The sequence below is a fragment of the Balaenoptera physalus genome (assembly GCF_965194825.1).
Source record: "Balaenoptera physalus genome assembly, chromosome: 15".
Taxonomy (NCBI): domain Eukaryota; kingdom Metazoa; phylum Chordata; class Mammalia; order Artiodactyla; family Balaenopteridae; genus Balaenoptera; species Balaenoptera physalus.
Genome location: NC_138894.1, coordinates 51,859,163 through 51,880,689, shown reverse-complemented (window position 1 = coordinate 51,880,689; position 21,527 = coordinate 51,859,163). Strand labels below are relative to the sequence as shown.

At 37.4% G+C, this 21,527-nt stretch overlaps 1 protein-coding gene across 14 annotated transcripts in view; it reads left to right on the top strand.

Annotated features, from left to right (window-relative positions):
• Positions 1 to 21,527, top strand: part of EML6 (EMAP like 6) — a 351,593-nt gene that overhangs the window by 246,752 nt on the left and 83,314 nt on the right. For all 14 annotated transcript variants that reach the window (XM_082426244.1, XM_082426236.1, XM_082426246.1 and 11 more), the window contains 4 exons: positions 264 to 450; positions 2,437 to 2,542; positions 9,671 to 9,764; positions 20,693 to 20,793. In XM_082426244.1, coding sequence (XP_082282370.1) covers positions 264 to 450; positions 2,437 to 2,542; positions 9,671 to 9,764; positions 20,693 to 20,793 — 488 coding nt within the window. The remainder of the gene's footprint in view (positions 1 to 263; positions 451 to 2,436; positions 2,543 to 9,670; positions 9,765 to 20,692; positions 20,794 to 21,527) is intronic.

Genomic DNA, 21,527 nt, shown 5'->3' with positions numbered 1-21,527 from the left:
AGAAAGCACATATAGTAGCTGAGGATCTGGAAATAGATTCTGTTAAAATTATCAGTGTCCATTTGCCCCTTAGAAAGTCATCACATGCCCTCAGAGGTCCTCATTACCCCCATTGAAGATCACTGTCCTAGGCAACTGTGGAGACACCTGGGTTCTGCTTGTCCATGTCCATATTAACATGTTAACTTTATCTTCTCACAACTTCTGCTCTGTTCATTCACTGTGCGTTCAACTACTGTGCATTTCTTGGACCTGTGCTTCAGCTATAGAGGCTACGATTGTAGAAACAATCTGTTCTACACACAAGCTGGAGAAGTGGTCTATCACATTGCTGCAGTTGCTGTCGTGTACAATAGGCAACAACACTCCCAGAGACTGTACCTGGGACACGATGATGACATTCTCAGCCTGACCATCCATCCAGTGAAGGACTATGTGGCCACTGGGCAGGTATATATCTCTCCTGTAAGATGGGAGTTTAGCCAAAGAGAGGATTTAATTTTGAATTCAGTTTACATATGAGAAATTCAAGAAATACTTGGTAGAAATAAACATAAGGCAGGAAACTGAAAGTGCAGTGAATACTGGATCATTTCATGATGGTGGGAGAGTCAACCAATACATTCCAGCACTTTTGGGAAGACTTTGAGGGATTCTTATTCTAACATGATGAGATCTATGAATAGGATTAGGTAAAACAAGAGTATTGTAAATCCCATGAAGTCTTAATATATTTTCCTCATTACTGTTTACCCAGAACTTAGTATATCCTAGGTACTCAATAAATGTTTATTGAATGAACCATCTTTTATACTACTGTAACATCCAGTGTATAGTTATTTTTGTAAAACTTAGTCATATGAACTTTGGCTAGTTTATTATATTTTAACCTTCAAAAAACTAAACTTTATATGAACCATTTTGGAATGCCTAAACTTTGGATTGAGTCTATAATTGAAAAGCTGCTCAAAATAGAGCCCTGTAGTCAATCATTTTGTGTGGAAAAGGAGGAGGATAGAAGTAAACTCAGTAAACAGAGAATCTGTTAAACTCAGATTTATTGTCTTGCTGGTAAAGCAGTAATATTGTCAACAGTATTTTCAGTGTTGTGCTCTTTTCTACCAATGTATAGATTACATTTTTGTTCAGTTTTATCATGGGCTTTTAACTGTAGGTAATACTTCACCTGATCCTCAACATCTAAGTGGCAAATTCCAAGAAAAACTACTGGTATGAGGGTCAAAGATTAACATGAGACAACGAACTATTTCTGAGACTTGACATACAGGAGGTAGAAGTGTTTGAACAGGGTTTATAGCCTGATGTTCATGAGATCCATGGATGAAACTGAGGGCCTGACGGGAGTCAACCCCCAGAAATGTGCATTTGGGGGGAGAAGAGTTCGTAGCTCTTATATTTGTAAAAGGATTACAGTCCTCCATAACGGAAGAGCCATTAATTGAAACACTGGTTTGCTGCTCCTCCAACTGCAAATTAGACCATCTATTCTGACATTGTTTTATAAGTAATTGATCACTACTTTGCCTTTTCACTCTTTCCTGCCCCCTCCCCCTTTATTGTCTTTCTTAGAAACAGAAGATGCTTGATTTATGGGTGTTTAATAGTCTTCCTTTGAAAGAAAAAACAGATTGGTTCTTTACATAAACCCCTGAGGAGCTACCACACTCTATACTGTAATTGGGAGGCAGACCAGTATGCCAATAGCCACTCCAGGGGTAACTGGGCCTCCACAGGCCAGTGTAGGAGTTGGCCAGACTCTGCTCAGTTATGTGCATGGCTTTATGTCCCATTTTCCCTTTTAGAGTCATCATACCCAAAAGGGTTTTTTCCCCCTATGCATTATAAGTGAGGAAAACCACCTTAGTATGACAGTTTTCTCTGTTGTTGGGAATTGGTATGATAGAAGCTTGTGTCCCCTTGAGGAGAAGCCACCTTAATGACAGAGAGTTAAGCCATGAAACTTTCATTTCCCAGGGGGAGAAGTAGGGCCAGGCCTTCTTGAGGTGGGTAAATAATTGAGGTGGGTAAAAGAACTCTGAGGATAGTGCCGTGAAAACATACAGCTGAGTGGAATCATGTGTGGAGTTGAGAAGGCAGAAGGGAAGGGTAGAACTAACTGACAAAAACAAAGCACAGTGGACATTTGAACCAGAGTTTTAAATATCTCTTAACTGGGAGACATGTACCAGGTTAGATTCTGCTGGCACCCACCTTGATGCCAGAACAAGACCCTTAGACCCTGTGCCTCAGTTTCCTCATCTGGAAGACAGTGGAGTTGGACCAGATGACTTCCCAGGGTCTTCCTACTCTCCAAATGTGTGGGTTTTGATTTCTGAGCGGCACTTGACTCTAAGGAACAAAATCATTCTTATTATAATTTATAATTAGTTAATAACACTCATCCTGTAATTTCAGGTTGGGAGAGATGCTGCTATTCATGTGTGGGACACGCAGACTCTAAAATGTTTGTCACTGTTGAAAGGACAACATCAGAGAGGAGTGTGTGCGCTCGATTTTTCAGGTAAGCACCAGTTTGCCACCGGAGTCGTTGACAGATGCTTCCATATTTATTTTGGGTTTGTTTTTTTAAAAAAAAAAAAATCCTTTTATTTAGTTTAGTCCTGCTTGTAAGGAGGTAAGCCCTTCGTGTGTCAGCTACCCAGTCTTAGACTGGAAATCAGATGTGTGAATATGATCACACTTCCTTTCCTCATCTTCCTCATTTTCTCTCTGCCAACTCATTACCCAGAGCTCACACTGTGTTCTGCATTTGCTTGAGAGATTTGAAATCCAGAGCAGCTGTTACCATTGAAAGACTTAGTTGCAAATGTCTGGCAGTGACTCAGAACATCAATTTCATCTCTCCAAATAAGTGGGAACACAGCACCTGTGATTTAAAATGTAAAGAACTAGAGCGAGGGGTGCAAATTCTCTGCAAAGGTCCACTTTACATCACTGGTGTTTTGGAAATAAAATTTCATACTGAAAAAATAGAACTGAAGTTTCCACCTCCTTAACTTAAAATTTTAACACAGTGCTGTTAAAAAAATACTAACTTATACATATAATTTTCTTTAGAGTAACGCCATTTCTGTATGCTAGAATTGAAGAATGAGGGCCTATCGCAAAAGGTGTTTTCAACCTAGAAATTTTTAATAACCCCAACGTAGATATTAGATCTGTAGAAAAAGTTTCTAAGCTTTCTACAGAAAACTGATTCTGTAATTTCCTTTTTCTAAATTCCGTTCAAATGTTTACTATGTGCAATGTGTATAATGTTGGTTGTTAAATTCCATTTCACAACCCCAGTCTCTCTCTTACGTACCTCCCTCTCTACTCTCCTTGTTCAGGCCCGAACTTCCTCTCGTCTGTGCATGGTGGTTATGCTGGTCTCTGATTCCATCCCCACTTTGTCCAATCCATCCTGCCCATTTCTGGAGTCTTCTGGAAGTGCAATTACATTGCTACCACATGGACTCCCCTTGGTTGACTGACTCAGGGCTGAGCCCGTGGTTGGACATTCATGGCCTTCTATGATCTGGCCTCAACCTTCCTTTGCAGTGTTTTCACCCACTAACCCACTCGTGCTCCTTTCCATCTACCTAACTGTAGAACCTAAATGCACTCCTGTCCTTCTTTTTGCCTGTGTTCCTTTGCTCATGCTGTTCCCATGTGTCTGTTCGAGTCCAACCATCCTTTTAAGACCAAGCTGAAAGTTTTCTCCTCCATCCTTCCAGGGAGAAATGTCCTGTGCCTTCTTCTGCATCCCTTAGCCCATTTGTTGTCATTGCTCTTGTGGTACCTGTTAGAGTCTATGTGGTACAGTAGTTATGTGTGTTAGCAGCTCCTATGCCCTTCTCAGACAGTAAACTACTCATCTAGCCCATCTCTCTGTTCCCCACTGCACATGCTGCAGACACAGAAGCTACTCCAAAAATGTGAATGAATGAATGAATGAATGAATGAAGTTTTGCTTAATGCGCTCTGTCTTGCCTTTCACTACTGCTACTAGAACTTCACATTGTAAACCACCTTTGGATGAAAGTTATCTTTATTGTCTGACCAATCACATGGTACAGATTTGTGTGAGTGTCACATGCTTATTCTCATACGCTGTAAACTACTATACAAATCTGAGTTGTTATATCACTATTAGAAGTTATTCAGTACTTTGGTTATTGAATTAGTAAAAATCAAAGCAAAATTGTTCATACTCTACACTGGCGGGCATGTGAGGTACATAAGGCATGAGTAGCAAGGAAGAGAGAATTACTTGGCTACCACCTGCCAGTTGAAGGCCCAGATAATGCACCTGATAAACGGTGAATGCAAAGTCCTAAACTTCCAGGAGTTTGATGTACATACAACTTTCATAAGTGTACCATGTATCCTTGATAAAGCAGTAAAATCTAAAATGAAACTATAATTTGAGTTCAAATAAGATTCTATTCCAAAGATGTGATTGGATTTCTGCTTTTTTTTTTTTAATAGTTCTACCTGATGGCTGAACTGTGTTCTTTTCCTAAATTAACTTGCTAGCAGATACACATGTGTATACTTAATATAAAAATTATATTAATAAGTATGTCCTAGAAGAGTGGTAAGATACCCATTAAGTAAAACAATAAAACCTAAATGTGTACTAAATTATGGAGACTTTCATATTCATATTGTCAGCAACGTTGCAAATTGACTCAATTATTCTAGGAGACAATTTGGCACTGTTTAACAAAAGCTATAATTCAAAATGACAAGTATGTGGACCATGTGTATTTCATACACATTTCTATGTATCAAGTTAAGAAAAAGAGTAGAACTCAAAATATCATCTACTCACTGACTTCACCTGAAATGTGTGTATGTGTATTAATGTGTAAACAGTGGCAGGAAATTTAGAATACTAGAAATAGAATTCAATAATCATCAGATTATTTTTTCTAGAGAATTGATTAAATTTTTGGTTTTTAAATTTAGGAAAATCAGAAGAGCCAACTCATGCTGAATACCTTTAGAGAAGAGATTAGAGGAATGTTGATCAAAAGCATTGATTATGAGGCAAGTTAGTAGCAATAAGCTGGGACCCAGTAACTTGATCTCTGCATTTCTGAGAGCTTACGTCTCTTCTGGGCTTAGTAGTTTTATAAAAGGAAGATCGAGAAATTAGCTGCACTTAGAAATCTTCCCCTCGTAAGGCAGCCCCTAAATCATTGCCCGGGATAGAGAAACCAGGCACTCTGGAAGAGGCTGAGAAGCTGATTCTGTCACTGCCTCTAATTCCCATTTTGGGCAAATAAAGAAATGCCCAGATATAAAATATTTTCTGCATAAAAAGGATATTTCAGTTTTAACAATACATTCTCTATTCCCCAGATAATAGTCACTAAGAAAGAGCCCATTTATGCCGCAAATGTGGTATTTTTGCTTGTGGAAAATTATATTTTTGTCTCAGAGTTGAAATACGATGTTAATTTATAAATGGCAGAAAGGAAGCTAGGTGATAGTTTGAGAAAGCGCTAACATTAAGGACTATTCAGGAAGTAAGGAAGTATGTACTGTGTTTGATCCATCACCGTGTATGGTTACATGCAGATGAACTGTGGTCGATTGATCTTTGTGGTCTCTGTGGCCCTACTGAAGGTGTGACCTGAAGCCTCTTTGATTTAATTTATATTGATAGTAGTACCTTGTGTCATAGTGATACAGCTTTAGTCTTAAACAGATGCCTGCACCACTTTATAGGCCAAGAATGAAGATCCAGAGAGTTTGGTTGTATGGCTGCGGTAAAAGTCAGACAGTGGCAGATCCAGAGCGAGGACCCAGGTCTCCTGGCTCTCAGTCCCGTGAGAAAGCCACCAGGCCTGGGGCCGTCAGCTGGTGGAAGCTGTGCCGGCTGTGCTCTCCCTCTCAGTCCTCCTGCTCTTTCCTGCCCCTGCCCTCCACCAGGGCTGGTGTGAACTTTTAGCATGAGAGTCGTACCTGGACCACTCATTGTGCCCCCCTACTTGCTCACTCCTTCTACCTGATGGCCAGTGCCTGCAGCTGCCTCCACCCCTACTCTCCAGTGTAAATGTGGTGTGGGCATGGTAGTGCATAGAGGCTGCCACGTGGAACAGCACCCTCGTGAAAAGAGACCCCTGTCCTAGAACAGCCCTGAGTCAAACACTTTCATGAGCAGAAGCATCTATCCCTTCTTTTTGGATACTTGCAGTAAAGTGAGGAGTTCAAGTCAAAATGCTGAGAGAGAAGATGATTTAGGTTTCCCAGTTTCACCATGTAAACAGGACACCTACGTTGGTTATTACCTAGCTGGTGGCCCCATCTGTGTATCTCAGTGTATCTCCACACCCACCTGTCTCTTACACGTCAGCTCATCTTGGGGGGTGTTGTGGAGACCTACCGATAATAGAAAGAAATTAGAGAAAGAGATTGTCATGGAAATACAAAGCAGGCAAATGATGTGAAAACTAGACAGCAGATAAGCAGTTATACCTAGGAATTTAGATTAATCTATTCTTGCCACTCTTCCAAAGCAAACAAAAAAGATGACATTTTTAATCAAAAACATTTCTAACAACACAACCCATACCTCTAAATTATGTCAACTAGAAGGAATGAATTTATATTGTGTCACTTAATTGAGCAACTCGTTGTGGATTTATTATCACTGTCTAGGGAAAACGGAGCCGTCCTTGCTTCTGTACTTGCAGTCAGGAAAGTGCTTCCACATGAACAGAAAGCCAATTAGAAAGAGAAAGGTTCAGATATAAATATTTTCTAGCCTAAATGTCATCCTCATATTTTTAAAAACCTTCATTGAATAATACCGATTTCCACAAGGGCACATCTAAGACTAGTGTGATTTCATTGTGTCAGTTCCAAAAACCTATGCATTTTTTACGAGCCCTGAATACAGGACCAACTTGTAATTGTCTGGGTAAAATACTTCTCTTTCTAATTTGCCCTTTACTGTTGACATTAAGCTCCTTAGGATTATTTCTGGACTATGTCACAAGATATCCATGATTAATACATAACTGTGACTGGAAAGATTTGAAAGGACATTACCTAAACCCTAAAAATATGGTTGAAAATCAAAAACTCCGACTAAATGGTCAAGGAACAATGGATTTTCAGAGCTAAGATCAAGCCTCTGTGAGGGGAAACAAAAACTCAGAAAAATTTAAAGATAGCCAATTATATTTCCAAACTGTGTGGTATGTAGAAATTGCCCACACCTGCAGAATTCAAGAAAACGTCACCATCCTAAAGAAGAGGTATGGTTGTTGAGGCACCTCTAGATTTGTTCTGCTGCTTCATTGCTACTCATAGTCACAAACTGGGGTAGAAAGGTGGTATAACTGTGAAGACAAGCTGATGGTGCCTTGCAGAAATTCCAATAAAAAGAAGCCAAAAAAAAAAAAAAAATCAACTTACCCTGAGGACTTCTTCAAAAGACATAAAATGTAAAAAAAAAACCTATCATTTAAAATGTGTGGATGTTTGCATTCTAAGAAAGACATACTAATATAGCTACACAGGTTACAAAAGAAAACAAAACGTAGAATTAACAAATGCAAAAAAAAAAAAAAAGAGACACTGAATATCTGTGCAGTGTTTTTGATTAAAATTTTTATATAACAGAATATTCCCATTCCCTCTGCACCATCCGTAGGCATAATTCCATTTTTATCTCCCTCATCCTCGTGATGTCACCAGTATCATCAGAATTCATTGAAAACCATCTCAGTACGAGGATCATGTTGGAAATGTGATACAAGTACTGTAAGTCTTAAATAAGAGTTTAGGATCTAAAAAGGGAGAGAGAACTCTCTAATAAAAAGAAAATCACCAAATACAGAGACATGCTAATATGGAAATATAACCAGACCACACCAAGAGGTACAGGAAAAGTAGTGTTGCTGGTAATGAATCGGAAGTCATCACCAGTCCCTTCTCCCAAATGCATGAAAAGAGACGGGGCACAGTTTAAAGCCTGGTAACATTTAAGCATAAGGACATATTGTGATTGAGAAGACACATTTGTTTATAGTACTCACCTGGTGGTGATTTAGGCCTTTGGCAAAGTGTTACTGTCTTCACCTACTGTAGTCTAGGAGCTTGAAAGGGTTAATGTAACTTTCAAATCCTTGCCTCATACTTGGTGGTAGTAGAGGATTGGGGAGGATTTGGTTGGTTAAGCCAGGCTCTTACTCTCCTTTTTCCTCCAGAAAAGGAGCAGACTACTGTTCCCAGTTGGTCGGGGGAGGGTCTCTGGAACAAGTAAGGGCACCCAAGGGTTGGGCATTAGTTAACCAGCATTTGGGGAGGGTCACCAGGTATAGCAAATAAAAATACAGGAGGCCCAATTAAATTTGAATTTCAGATAAGCAACAAATAATTTCTTAGTACAAGTATGTCCCATGCAATATAATTGCATGCAATATAACATTGCAAGGGGCATACTTGTACTGAAAAATTATTCATTGCTTATCTGAAATTCCAATTTGACTAGGCGCCTTTATTTTCCCTGGCAATCCTAATTTGGCATCTACCCCAGGGCTGTCTTTGAAAATACCAGTTGAAACCCTGAGTGGGCTGTGGAGAAACGGTTTATCACATACTCATGTTTCTTTACCCTAAGGCCATTGGCTGTGTGTAGCCAGAGAATACACCCTGCTAAACTGAGCCTTGGTGAGCTTGGCCACCCGTCTCCTAGCCCACTCCAGGCTAGGGAGGAACTGCTGACCTGAGATGCTTCTCCTGTGAAGCTTTGTGAGGAGGCAGCAAAGGAAGGACTTACTGACTGTACCTCTTCTTCTGTCTTGAAATGAGAAAGCAAATTAACTATTTTGATTTCAAATTCAATTACATATCATATATTTTTTTTTATTTTGGAAAACAACCTGTCTGAATTATAGTAATTATTGATAGTATTATAAATAATATTTAATACTAAGGGAAAATGTTCATCATATAACAAGTAAAAAAAATTAAGTAATAGTATGTTCACTATGATCCTGGTTTTGTCTTTTCAAAGCACGTTTAGGTAGAGAAACTGATAGGATGTATATCAAATGTAGGCCTAGAAATTTGGATGATTTTTAAATTTCCTTTGTCCGTATCTTCTAAATGTCCTACAACAAACATATTACATTTGAAATAGGGAAACTAAGAAATTAAGATTTTTTTTTAAATTATAAAATCATCTTTTGAAAGAATTTTCCAAGTTAGTTTCTATAATGCTCTTATCTTGGAGGGTTGAACAGAACCAGTTTTTTTTTTTTAGAGCTAAGTAGACTGAGTCACAAAGTTAAATGGCTCTTCTAGTAAATGTCATGAGATTTTTCTGACACAAAATAGACAAGGTTTTGGTGACTTACCTGAGAAGCTTCCCACAGCCCTGTGTCTCAGATTGGAATGTTGGGTCAGCGATTTAATTCAGCAACCAGTTATTATACATTGAGAACCTCCACTATTAGTAGTTACGCATTTCATTTAGTGAGGTCCCCTTAGTGTATTATTCTCCTAATGTATTTGAGCCTAAATAATATTCTTAAGATCAATTTCTTGTTCCTCTTTACAGTATATAAAATGTTGTGGTTTTTCATTGAGAAATGAGTCATTTGACATTTGTGTTGTTTTCATACAGCCGATGGAAAATGTCTGGTGTCGGTTGGTTTAGACGATTTTCACAGTATTGTATTTTGGGACTGGAAAAAGGGAGAAAAGATAGCCACCACCAGGTAAGAAGCTGCCGAGGTCTTAACGGCATCCTGCCAATGATCACACTGCAGTAAAAGTTAATAGTTTGCATTTTCTGGTAAGATTTCATCTTCAAACTCAGATGAAGTTCACATAGAAAGCTTAACACCTAAGTAAAAACATATTGTAATATTTCATGGTGACAAACCTGACATAGAGGAATTAATGTTTGTTTCAGGCAATTGGAAAATTCTGAAATCCTTTCCAGAGAGTTATTCATCACTTTGCTTTTAGTAATATATGCATTATCTATATCAAAGCTTCTTCCCAGCAGTAGGAAAGCAGCTTTCCTCAGACATGTGCCTTGCCCCTTGTTTTTCCACTATCTTAGCATCTAGTGAAGGACTGTCAATGTCACTGGAGTCAGAAGTTCCACTTGTCATGAGGCTGCAGCATGCAGGAAAGGAGGCCCGGCGTGTGCACCTGCCACTCGCTTTCAAAGCAGGCAAATTGTTGCCCTAATCTCCCCATCTTATAAATAGACCTTCTAAGACCACCTGCTATTTATAGACCACCTGTCCTCCCTTGCCCCAGCCTCCCTCCCTGCTGAATCAGCCCTAAGTCTGAACACTGCTTTCCACTCCTGCTTACATTGGTCTTAGCTGTCTGCCCGGCCATAGTCAGAGGTCAAAATAGTTGACCGCCAAGGCCCAGCAATACAATTTGTTGCCCAAGGCATGTTATCAGTTTATCTCTCTACTGGTTCTTCCCTGCATAAACCAACTTCCTTTTTATCTGGCACCATAAAATCATTTTTAAATTAATGACTTTGAACCCCAATATTCACTTTTTAAATTGATGTTTTAAATTATATAGGAAAAAAGTGTTTTTTGGTAATTTGATTTAATGAATGAAGACCTATAGATTGCTGGAGACTCAGAGGAGGAGCAAATGGAGCCTTGAGGACTCCAGCTGACCGTCTTAGGAGAGAAAGAGGAGCTTTTCTGATGACTGCTATTGAGATGGAATTCTTGGCAGCAAATGACAGCTCATAAATCTGCCTACCCAAGCGGTTTTTCTTTTGCTCTCTCTAGTATTCCTCACGGTTATATCACTCCCCGCTAATACTCAGATTCAGCTTCTAATCAGAAGTCCGCTTTCCTCCTAGATTAATGTACTGAATTTTACTTTAATATTTCTGATAACATATCATCTGCATTACAGATAATCTCAGGCAAAGCACACGTCTGCATTTCAAAAGCAACAGAAACGCAGTTTTCCTGCTAGAAAACCCTCTGCAAATGTGGGTAGCTCACCTGTTATATATCGGAAACAGTAATAGAAATGGAAGAAAGAAATATTTATTAATATTTTAGAAGTATATATTTGATATGTTTGGTAGTGCTACTTCTATTTAATTAACACAAAGTGACTTAACACCATTATGTTAATAGTACAGTTTATTTTTAGAATTGTTCCCAAGCCATATGTCACATTCCCCTAACAGGACACCTGCAGAGTTGTCTTCAGAGACCAATTCTGCAATTGTAACATTCACCATTGCTCTATCCAAAGAGTATCAGAGATTGTTAAAGTTCTTTGGATGAATACTAGATTTTTAAATAATAAATAAATAATATTTACACAATATTATCAATCATAAATATTCATGTAAATAAGTAACCAAACAAATTAAAATTCTATTTATGGCCTGAGATTAAGGTGCTTAAGTAGATAGAAACTTTAAAAACAGGGGCATGAAAGAAGTGACAAAGAAAAAGGAGTAATACTTTACCAGTGGGACCTTACTGTCTTCCAGGAGTCAGTGTAGCTCCTCCAAGGGTCTGATTTACTCTCAGAAGATGGCTGATTCAGTGACACCCCTCACTCTGCACTTCTGTGTCTCAATCATGGCCTGCATCGCCACTAGCAAGGCTTAACAACAAACCTGCTTCCCGCAGGTCGTGTGGTTCTGGCAGGTAAAGTTCTGCAGTAGCACCCGTCACTCAGGATGTGAGATTTCCCCATGGGGGGAGGGGCACAGTCAGTGGCTGTGATGGCATCACCGGCAGTACCGCTGCTGCCCAAGGCTAACGTGGACCCCCTGCACTCAAAAGCCGCCCTTCAGTTGGGAACATGTTTAAGTGAACCTATGTTTTTATCAGCTCAGAGAAATTAGAGAAGTTTGGAATTGGCCCATAAAGATCTTATTACAAGATCTTGATGAGACTTGATCCAATCTCTTTGCAGTTTTTTTTGATCTTTGCTAATTTTCATGAATGACTTCAGTCCCCTCCATTACAAATGAATTTTTTAGTCTCTTTTTCCTTTTAAAGATTGTTCAGATTTTAGTCTAATATACAAGTAACCTATGTAATAACCAAGAGTAATCTCTTATGGGCAGTAGTGAAATAGCCTGATATCAGCGTCAATCAGGGCAGAACAATGAGATAATTAATCAGGCACCTCTATGTCCCTTTATTTAGATTTCCATCACACCAGTAACATGACTGGGGGGCAATGGCTAATTATTATTGACAAGCTTCATCTTGAAGCTTGAACAGTGGGGATATTAAGCAAAAGGTACAGTTATCAAGGTGCATAACAAGATTACTTCAATGTTAATGAGAAATAGTTGTGCTACTAAAAAGCTTAGGGACAAAACATAGGCCCACATGGAGCAGGTACATAGACCTTCAGAGTATGTATTAGCTCCACTGCTTGTTCTATTTTAGGTCCCTACCCTTACACACATTTAGTGAATATGATCAGGCCTCCTGCATACCAAATTGAGATCTTTCTCACTTTCCTTTTTTAATTTTTCCTCTGTTTTCAAAATAATACATGATTATTAAAAAGTTAGAAAGCACAGAAAATCACCAAAAAGAAAATGAAAATGATTCATAATTCCACTACCCAGACATAGCCATGGCTAACATTTTAGCATATGTTCTCTGGTATATATGCTGCTAATATTTTTATCCATTTTTATTCATATGTGGGGTATTATGCATACTGCTCTGTAAATTGCTTTTTTTTTTTTTTTCACTCACCAGTGTATCATTTTCCTTTCTTCTTCTCAATGTTACCTGGCTTATTCTATGTTATTCTATATTGTAAGCCATTTTAAATCTTTTTTAGAACTGGGGTATAAATCAAACATTCATTCAGTCTTCCACTTGTGGGCTACCTTCACAAAAAAGGAGAAAACCAAATCACATACACCGAGACTGGGCCTCTATGCAAATGAGAGGGTTTTGAATAGAAGATTGGGAAACCAACTCACGTCGTGTGCAGCTGCCTTTGGCTTCTAGAAGAGGAGCATTTCTTCCCTTTTCCCCTGTACTTGCTGATAGAGTTTAAAATGTAGCCCTACGTGGTGAATTACCTATGACTCAGGTGATAGGAATCGTCCTGTATCAGGGCAGCAGTATGGACTCTCCTACATTCTTATTCCATCAGGGTAGGACCTGAAACTCTTTTCATTTTGTTTTTCTTACACACACACACACACACACAGTTGTAGGCAACTTCTCTACAAATTTAACAAGCGTCTAAAGGGAAAAATAACAGAGGTATTCAAAGAATGTTCTTTATTTAGGTGTTGACATTAACTAAACATTTACGTGCCATCACTAGTCAGTTTAGAATTTTAGCTACAAGAGAAACAACATTGGTGTTTTTATGACACCAAGAAATTAGGTGAAAACTAAAGTGTGCTCTCAAAAAAGACTTTTCCAACCATCTAATTGTTTGACCTTGTATAGACACTAGCAAACAAAACAATGCTCTTTTCTATGTAGGGGATGTAATTTGTGATATCTGTTCTCAATTTTCATTTCAGTTTTCTCTAGCGTCTTCTCTCTAAAATTTATATTATTGATTTAGGAGCTGTGGGGATTTTCCTCCAATCAAGAAATCTTTGGATGTTTAATGTTTCTTATGGTTATCTGGTTCACTTCTCCTCTTTATGTTAAGCACATTTTCTCTTCTCTTTTATCTAAACCTTTTTCTCACTGTCCTAATTGTTCCTGATACTTTCAGTGATATATCTTGGCCCTGGTGTCCAAGCTTCACTTTTGACTTTCAAAGAAACAAAGAGAGAAAGTTCAAAAATCAGTTTCTCCTCCTTTCCCTGCCTTTCACTGTAAGGCCTACATAATAGTTGTGGAGATGCTCTGTTCTTTCTTTACTTTTAACTTTTTATTATGGAAATTTTAAACGTTACCCACAAGCGGAGGAAATATCATAAAGAACTCCCTTATACCCATCACCCAGCTGCAACATCCTACAAATGATACAAAGCTCTTCCCCCTCCCCTCATTTTTTACTTTTACTTTCTTTTTTGCTATAAAATTTTAAAGAAAACTCAAGACATTGTGTCACTTGACCAGTATGTACTTCATTAGGCATTTCTAACTGAAAAGACTTATTTTTAAAAACCACCATTCCATTATCACAACTAACTAAAGCAACAGTAATTTCTTTCTTTAATTTATTACTCTATTTAAAATCAAACATATCTGACTGTTTCAAAAATGAGAGTTGGTTTGTTCAAATCTGCATCCAAACAGGGCCCATGTATTACGTTTGATTGTCATCTCCCTTAAGCCTCTTTTATTTTATAGCAGGCCCCCTCCCACCTTATTCTTGCCATGGATGCATTTGAGAAGCCGGGTCATTTGACCTATAGAATGTGTCACATTCTAAACTTAACTGGGTCTTCATGAAAGCATATCAAGCATTTCCCTGTATTTCCTGTAAATGGTAGTTAGAGCCATAGGCTTGATTAGATTCACGTTCAGCTTTTTTTCCTTAATACTAGTATTATTGATAAATCATATACCATACAATTCACCCATTTTAAAGTGTACAGTTCAATCACTTTGTAGGTATACAGATGTCAACTTATAATGCTGTACACTTGAAACTTATATAATAAAAATAAATGAATAAAGTGCATAATTTGATGTTTTTTAGCGTATTTACAGAGTTGTGCAATCATTAACACTATCTAATTTCAGAACACTTTCACCACCCCAAAAAGAAATGCCATGCTCATTAGCACTAATCTACTTTCAGTCTCTCTCGATTTTTGTATTCTGGACATTTCGTATAAATGGAATCACGTGAGGTTCTTTGTGACTGGCTTCTTTCATGTAGCATAATATTGGGTGGGCCAAAATGTTCGTTCGGATTTTTCTGTAAGATGGCTCTAGTAGCACTTAGTTGTCTTTAACTTCATTCGAAGCAATTTTGTTAGATTGTATGTGACAGCTGTCATATCAGCGTGCATTTTAAAAGACTTATCAAAATTGGGAATTTTTGTGTAGCCATTTTAATATTGAAGATGGAAGAAAACAACATTTTTGGCACATTATGCTTTATTATTTCAAGAAAGGTAAAAACGGGGCCGAAATGCAAAAAAAGATTTGTGCAGTGTATGGAGAAGGTGCTGTGACTGATCAAATGTGTCAAAAGTGGTTTGCGAAGTTTCGTGCTGGAGATTTCTCACTGGACATTGCTCCACGGTTGGGTAGACCAGTTGAAGTCGATAGCGATCAAATCGAGACATTAATTGAGAACAATCAACGTTATACCACGCAGGAGATAGCTGACATACTCAAAATATCCAAATCAAGTGTTGAAAACCATTTGCACCAGCTTGGTTTTGTGAATTGCTTTGATGTTTGGGTTCCACGTAAGTTAAGCGAAAAAAGCCTCCTTGACCATATTTCCTCATGCGAGTCTCTACCTAAACGTAATGAACACGTTCTGTTTTTTAAAACAAATTGTGACAGGTGATGAAAAGTGGATACTGTACAATAAGGTGGAATGGAAGAGATCGTGGGGCAAGCGAAATGAACCACCACCAACCGCACCAAAGGCCCGTCTTCATCCAAAGAAGGTGATATTGTGTATATGGTGGGATTGGAAGGGAGTCCTCTACTATGAGCTCCTTCTGGAAAAGCAAACAATTAATTCCAACAAGTACTGCTCCCAATTAGACCAACTGAAAGCAGCACTCGACGAAAAGCATCCAGAATTAGTCAACAGAAAAACGCATAATCTTCCAAAAGGATGATGCAAGACTGCATGTTTCTTTGATGACCAGGCAAAAACTGTTACAGTTTGGCTGGGAAGTTCTGATTTGTCCGCCGTATTCACCAGACACTGCACCTTCGGATTTCCATTTACTTAGATCTTTACAAAATTCTCTTAATGGAAAAAATTTCAAATCCCTGGAAGACTGTAAAAGACACCTGGAACAGTTCTTTGCTCAAAATGATAAAAAGTTTTGGGAAGATGGAATTATGAAGTTGCCTGAAAAAATGGCAGAAGGTAGTGGAACAAAAGGGTGAATACATTGTTCAATAAAGTTCTTGGTGAAAATGAAGAATGTGTCTTTTATTTTTACTTAAAAACCGAAGGCACTTTTTGGCCAACCCAATATTTGAAGGTTCATCTATGTCATAACAAGGATCAGTATTTCATTCCTTTTCATTGTGTGGATCCTACCACGCTTCATTTATCTGTTCATCAGTTGATGGATAGTTGGGTTGTTTCCTCCTTTTGGCTATTATGAATAATGCTGCTGTGAACATTTGTGTGCAAGGTTTTAAGTAAACATATGTTTAATTTCTCTTAGGTATATACCTAGGAGTAGAATTGCTGGGTCATATAGTAACTTAGTATTTAACATTTTGAGGCACTGCCAAAATACATTTCTAAGTGGGTGCGCTATTTTTCATTCCCACCAGCAAGGAATGAACATTCCAATTTCTCCACATACTTGCCAACACCTATTATTGTCTGTCACTTCATTATAGCCATCCTAGTAGATATGAAGTGATATCTAATTAAGGTTTTGATTTTCATTTCCCCAATGGCTAATGATACTGAGCATCTTTTCATGTGTTTACTGGCCATTTGTATAACTTCTTTGTAGAAATGTCTATTTAGATATCAGTATTTTGCTCATTTTTAACAGGGTTATTTGTCTTTTTATTATTGAGTTATAAGGGTTTCTAAAAATTTATTCCGAATATAAGTCCCTTATCAGATATATGATTTGCAGATATTTTCTCCTAAGTTCAATTTTTTAGTCAAGAGTACCTGATATGTACTTCATGTTTCACTCTATCAGAAGAAACATAATCAGTGGCATACCAGATGGTGGGGGCAGTGGGAGTAGTACTTGACAGGTGCAAGCAATAGGGCTTCTATTATCTGTAGAAATTTTTTAAAGCATAAGAAGATCAACTAAAAGCCAATCTGCTTTTTATTACTCTCCTGAGCCAGCAATTCTAAACAATGTCAGGGATGGAATTCCTCTTTCTCAGGAATTCCAGTCCACCCCATGGTGTGCCACTGCCCCAAATGTCTGGTTCTCCTACTCTTAGTAATACTCAGCTCCATTGTGGGTTCTGGTACTATCAGCCTCATCCTTCCATTGAAAGCTTCCCATCAATGTATTAACTAATTGTTGTAGCATCCATTTACAACTGTGGGCTAAATTGATTATTTAATTAGGGATTGAAAATGATAATTTTCTAATTCTATTATTTATTCTTCATATTAGCTAGAATTCTTCTATAAATAAGAGTTTTCTCTCATGAACCACTTGGTTTCTCTGAAATACAATTCACACAGGAAGTAGTCCTTTAAATATTAAGGGCTAATAATATTTGTTGTCTATAACTTGCAGATATTTCCCCTAGTCTGTCATTTGTCTTTTGAGTTTGATATGATGTTTTTCATCATGCAAAGGCTTTTATTTTTATGTGGTCAAATTTATCAGTCTTTACCACTTCAAGATTTTGAGACTGATTAAGGAAAGTGTTCCCTGTCCTCTGGTTAAAAGGAAATTACTTGTGATTTCTTCTAATCTGCTGTGGCTTCATCTTTACATTTAGATCTCTAAACCATTTGGAATTTATCCCAGTATCTCGTATGAGGAACAGATTCAATTTTTTCCTTTCTCTATATGGCTATCAAGGTGTTCCAAACACCATTTTCCTTTTCCCTTTTATATAGACTATTTTTTAGAACAGGTTTAAGTTCACAGCAAAATTGAGCAGAAAATACAGAGTTTCTGTATACCCACTCTCCCAGCCACCTTCAAATCCCCACCTGGCACCAGAGTGGTATATTTGTTATAATAGATGAAGCTACATTGACACATCATTATCACCCAAAGTCCACAGTTTACATTAGGGTTCATTCTTAGTGTTGCACATTCAATGCGTTTTGACAAGTGTATAATGACATGTATCCACCATTATAGTATCATGCAGAATAGTTTCACTATTCACTGCCCTAAAAACCCTTTGTGTTCTGGCTGTTTGTCCCTCCCTCCCCTCTGTCCTGGAAACCACTAATCTTTTTACTGTCTCCATAGTTCTGCCTTTTCCAGAATGTCATTTAGTTGGAATTATACAGCATGTAGCCTTTTCAGATTGTCTTCCTTCACTTAGTAATATCCATTTAAAGTTCCTCCATGTCTCTTCATGGCTTGATAGCTCATTTCTTTTTAGCACTGAATAATACTCCGTTGTCTGGATGTACCAGTTTTTTTAATCCATTCACCTACTGAAAAACATTTTGGTTGCTTCCAAGTTTTGGCAATTATGATTAAAGCTGCTGTAAGCATCTATGTGCAGATTTTTGTGTGGACGTAAGTTTTCAGCTCCTTTGGATAAATACCAAGGAACATGATTGCTGAATCTTATGGTAAGAACATGTTTAGTTTTGTTAGAAACTGCCATAATGTCTTCCAAAGTAGCTGTACTATCTTGCATTCCCACCAGCAATGAATGAGAATTCCTGTTGCTCCACATCCTTGCCAGCATTTGGTAACATACACCATTTATTTTAAGTATTAATTTTTCCCCCATTGATTTGAGACCTGTCTTTATTACCTACTACATTTAAATATTGGGTCTCTTTCTAGATTTTCTATTTTGCCATTGGTTTGTCAGTCACTTTGTGCACCAATACCACACTGTTTTAATCACGAAGGCTTTATAAATTGTTTTAATATCTAGGAGAGCTACTCTTCCCACTTTGCTTTTCTTTTTCAGACTTTTCCTGGCCATTACTGCTGTTTTATTCTTCCATAATAACTTTAAAATCAAGGTGTCTAACTCCAGATTAAAGAACAGACACTAAATGCTCTTTTTTATTGGAATCAAGTTGAATTTATAAGCAAAGCCAGGAGAATTAACATCTTTATGATTGAGTTTTCAAACCCAAGAACATGGAATGTGTTTCCATTTTTTTAAGTCTACTTTTCTATCTTACAAATATGGGGTGTTTTCTGGTTGTTGTACTCATTTGCATATAGTGCACAGTTCTTGTTAAATTTATGCCTTGATATTTTTATTGTTTATAAATAGAGTCCTTTCTTCCAGTATATTTTTCAACTGGATATTATATATATTAAGGTTATTGATTCTGTATTTAATTTTATATACTGCAACTTTCCTAAATTATCTTATTTGTAGTTATTTTTATGTTATTTTCTTTTGAATTTTTTAGACATATAATTATTATCATTTGCAAAAAGAAATCGTTTTACCTCTTCCATTCCAGCTCCTGTGCCTTTAATTTTTTTAGACCTTGTCTAATTGCATTAGGTAATATGTTCAGTACAATGTTAAATGGTAGTGGTGATAGTCTTGTTCCTGACTTTATTGGGAATAACATTAAGTAAGAATCTGACTTTCGAGTTCACACACACACACACAAACACACCATGAATAAGGTACTGTTCCAGCACATTCTGTTTTTAAAAAAAGGATAATGGCACACAGCATCTGAAGAGCCAGTCTGTGTATAATTGGTCTTGAATGAGTTTGTGTTTCTCAATGAGAGTCAAGAACTGCAGGGAAATATAAAAGTCTAAGAGATAACTCTAAAACATCCATTAATTCCTACTTTATTGAGTGTTAGTTGAGTACTTTTTTAATCACAAGTGACTGTTAGATTTTTTTTGTGAAATGCCCTTTTGGCATCTGTGAAAATAACATAATTTTTCTCATGTATTATTTGATTCCTTAATAATTAACCACCCTTGCATTTGGTCATAATGTACTGTTTTTTAAATATGTTGTTGGATTCTCCTTGCTAGTATTTTATTTAAGATTTTTGTATCTGTATTCATAAGGGAGACTAGTCAGTCATGTTCTTTATGTTAATTGCTTTTCTTTTACATAATGAAAGTTAGGTCCTAGTATACGAGAGAAGACCATCAAATAGTCCATTAAGACCAGTAAATCCTTAGATTCTAATGTGATTACTTTATACTCTAAACCAGAAATTTCCCTGGCACTGTGGAATGCTGGTCTACAGCTCCAGCCTACAGTCAGTCCTCACTTTTATATTTGTCCTTCTGCCTCTTGGGTTATAAACTTACATTTCTGAATGCACAGCATCCTTGAGTGCCTTAAATCGATAGACGACAGCCTTTCTCTCTCCATGGATGTGAGCCAGGGGCTTTGGCTTCTTGTGAATACATTTCTAGCTGAAACTCTGTTTAACCCAAAGTTATGCCTTCCCCAGCAAGAATATTACATTTGAAGCTTCTCATTAATACTTTTACAGTATCTTCTCCCTCCTCTTATACAAGACCTCTGTATCCCAAGAATTACAATTCTATAGTTGTGGCATTAATTTTATCTTATGGAGACATTCTGATCCATTTAAAATATTTCATTCATTTGTTTAAAGCATAATTAAGTAGATTTTGGTAGCAATGGTAGGGTAAGAAGAAAGGGCTCAAACATGCGAAGAAAAACCAAAACTCATTATTTTAGTGTAGACCCCATGTGTATTTTAAATCGTCTTCTAATTTACTTGTCCTATTAGATGTGCTTAATGAAAGTTAGACTAAATGCATGCTTTTAATAAAACTCTCTAGCAGTACTGTCATGAAAACTGGAATTTTTCCCCTATTTGTCTCTTACAGAGGACATAAAGATAAGATATTTGTGGTAAAGTGTAACCCACACCATGTTGACAGACTGGTTACGGTTGGGATCAAGCACATCAAATTCTGGCAACAAGCAGGTACTATTGTTAGGGTTTATCCTTTATGTGGTTGAAAGTTTTACTCCAGCTGGGAAAAAAAAAAACCAACCAACACCACTACCTAGCCTATCTCTGCAATCTAAAATTAAAGTATGCCTAAAAGACGTTTGCTCCCAAATAATGTTTGAGCTGTGAAGCTTAGAACACTCTATATGATGCCGTGTATATTCATCAATATCTAGAAAGCTTTGGGAAATGTTCTGCTGTGAAAATAATTATTTTTATATTCAGTCATCAGTCCTGAAAGCAGTGATTATGTTGGACTACTGAGCAGGAAATAATCACTTTAGTTGGGTGAATACAATTTTCAATATTTTGAGGGTTCTTTTATTAGTTTATAACTGCATTTAGCACATGAATTAGATATGACACACAGTACACACAGTAAGTGGTCAAAATAAATACTTGTGGTTTATAATGCTGATAATAAGGACGAGTAAATAAGCAGGACAAAACATGGAAGGATATCTTGTTTTTCTCACTAATAGGTCAGACCTTTCATTGGGACTGTTTCTGAATTCTTAGTATCAACTTTGGTACCAAGCCCAATCTTTTACTGGGCAAAACATAAATAAGCTACTGTTCCAGTGCCTTCTGCTTTTGAAGAAAGGGTCATGGCACCCACCATGTCTGGAGAGCCAGCCTGCCTACAATTGTCTGGAATGAGTCTGGGTTTCTCAGTGCTAATAAGAAAGTACAGGGAAATGTGAACA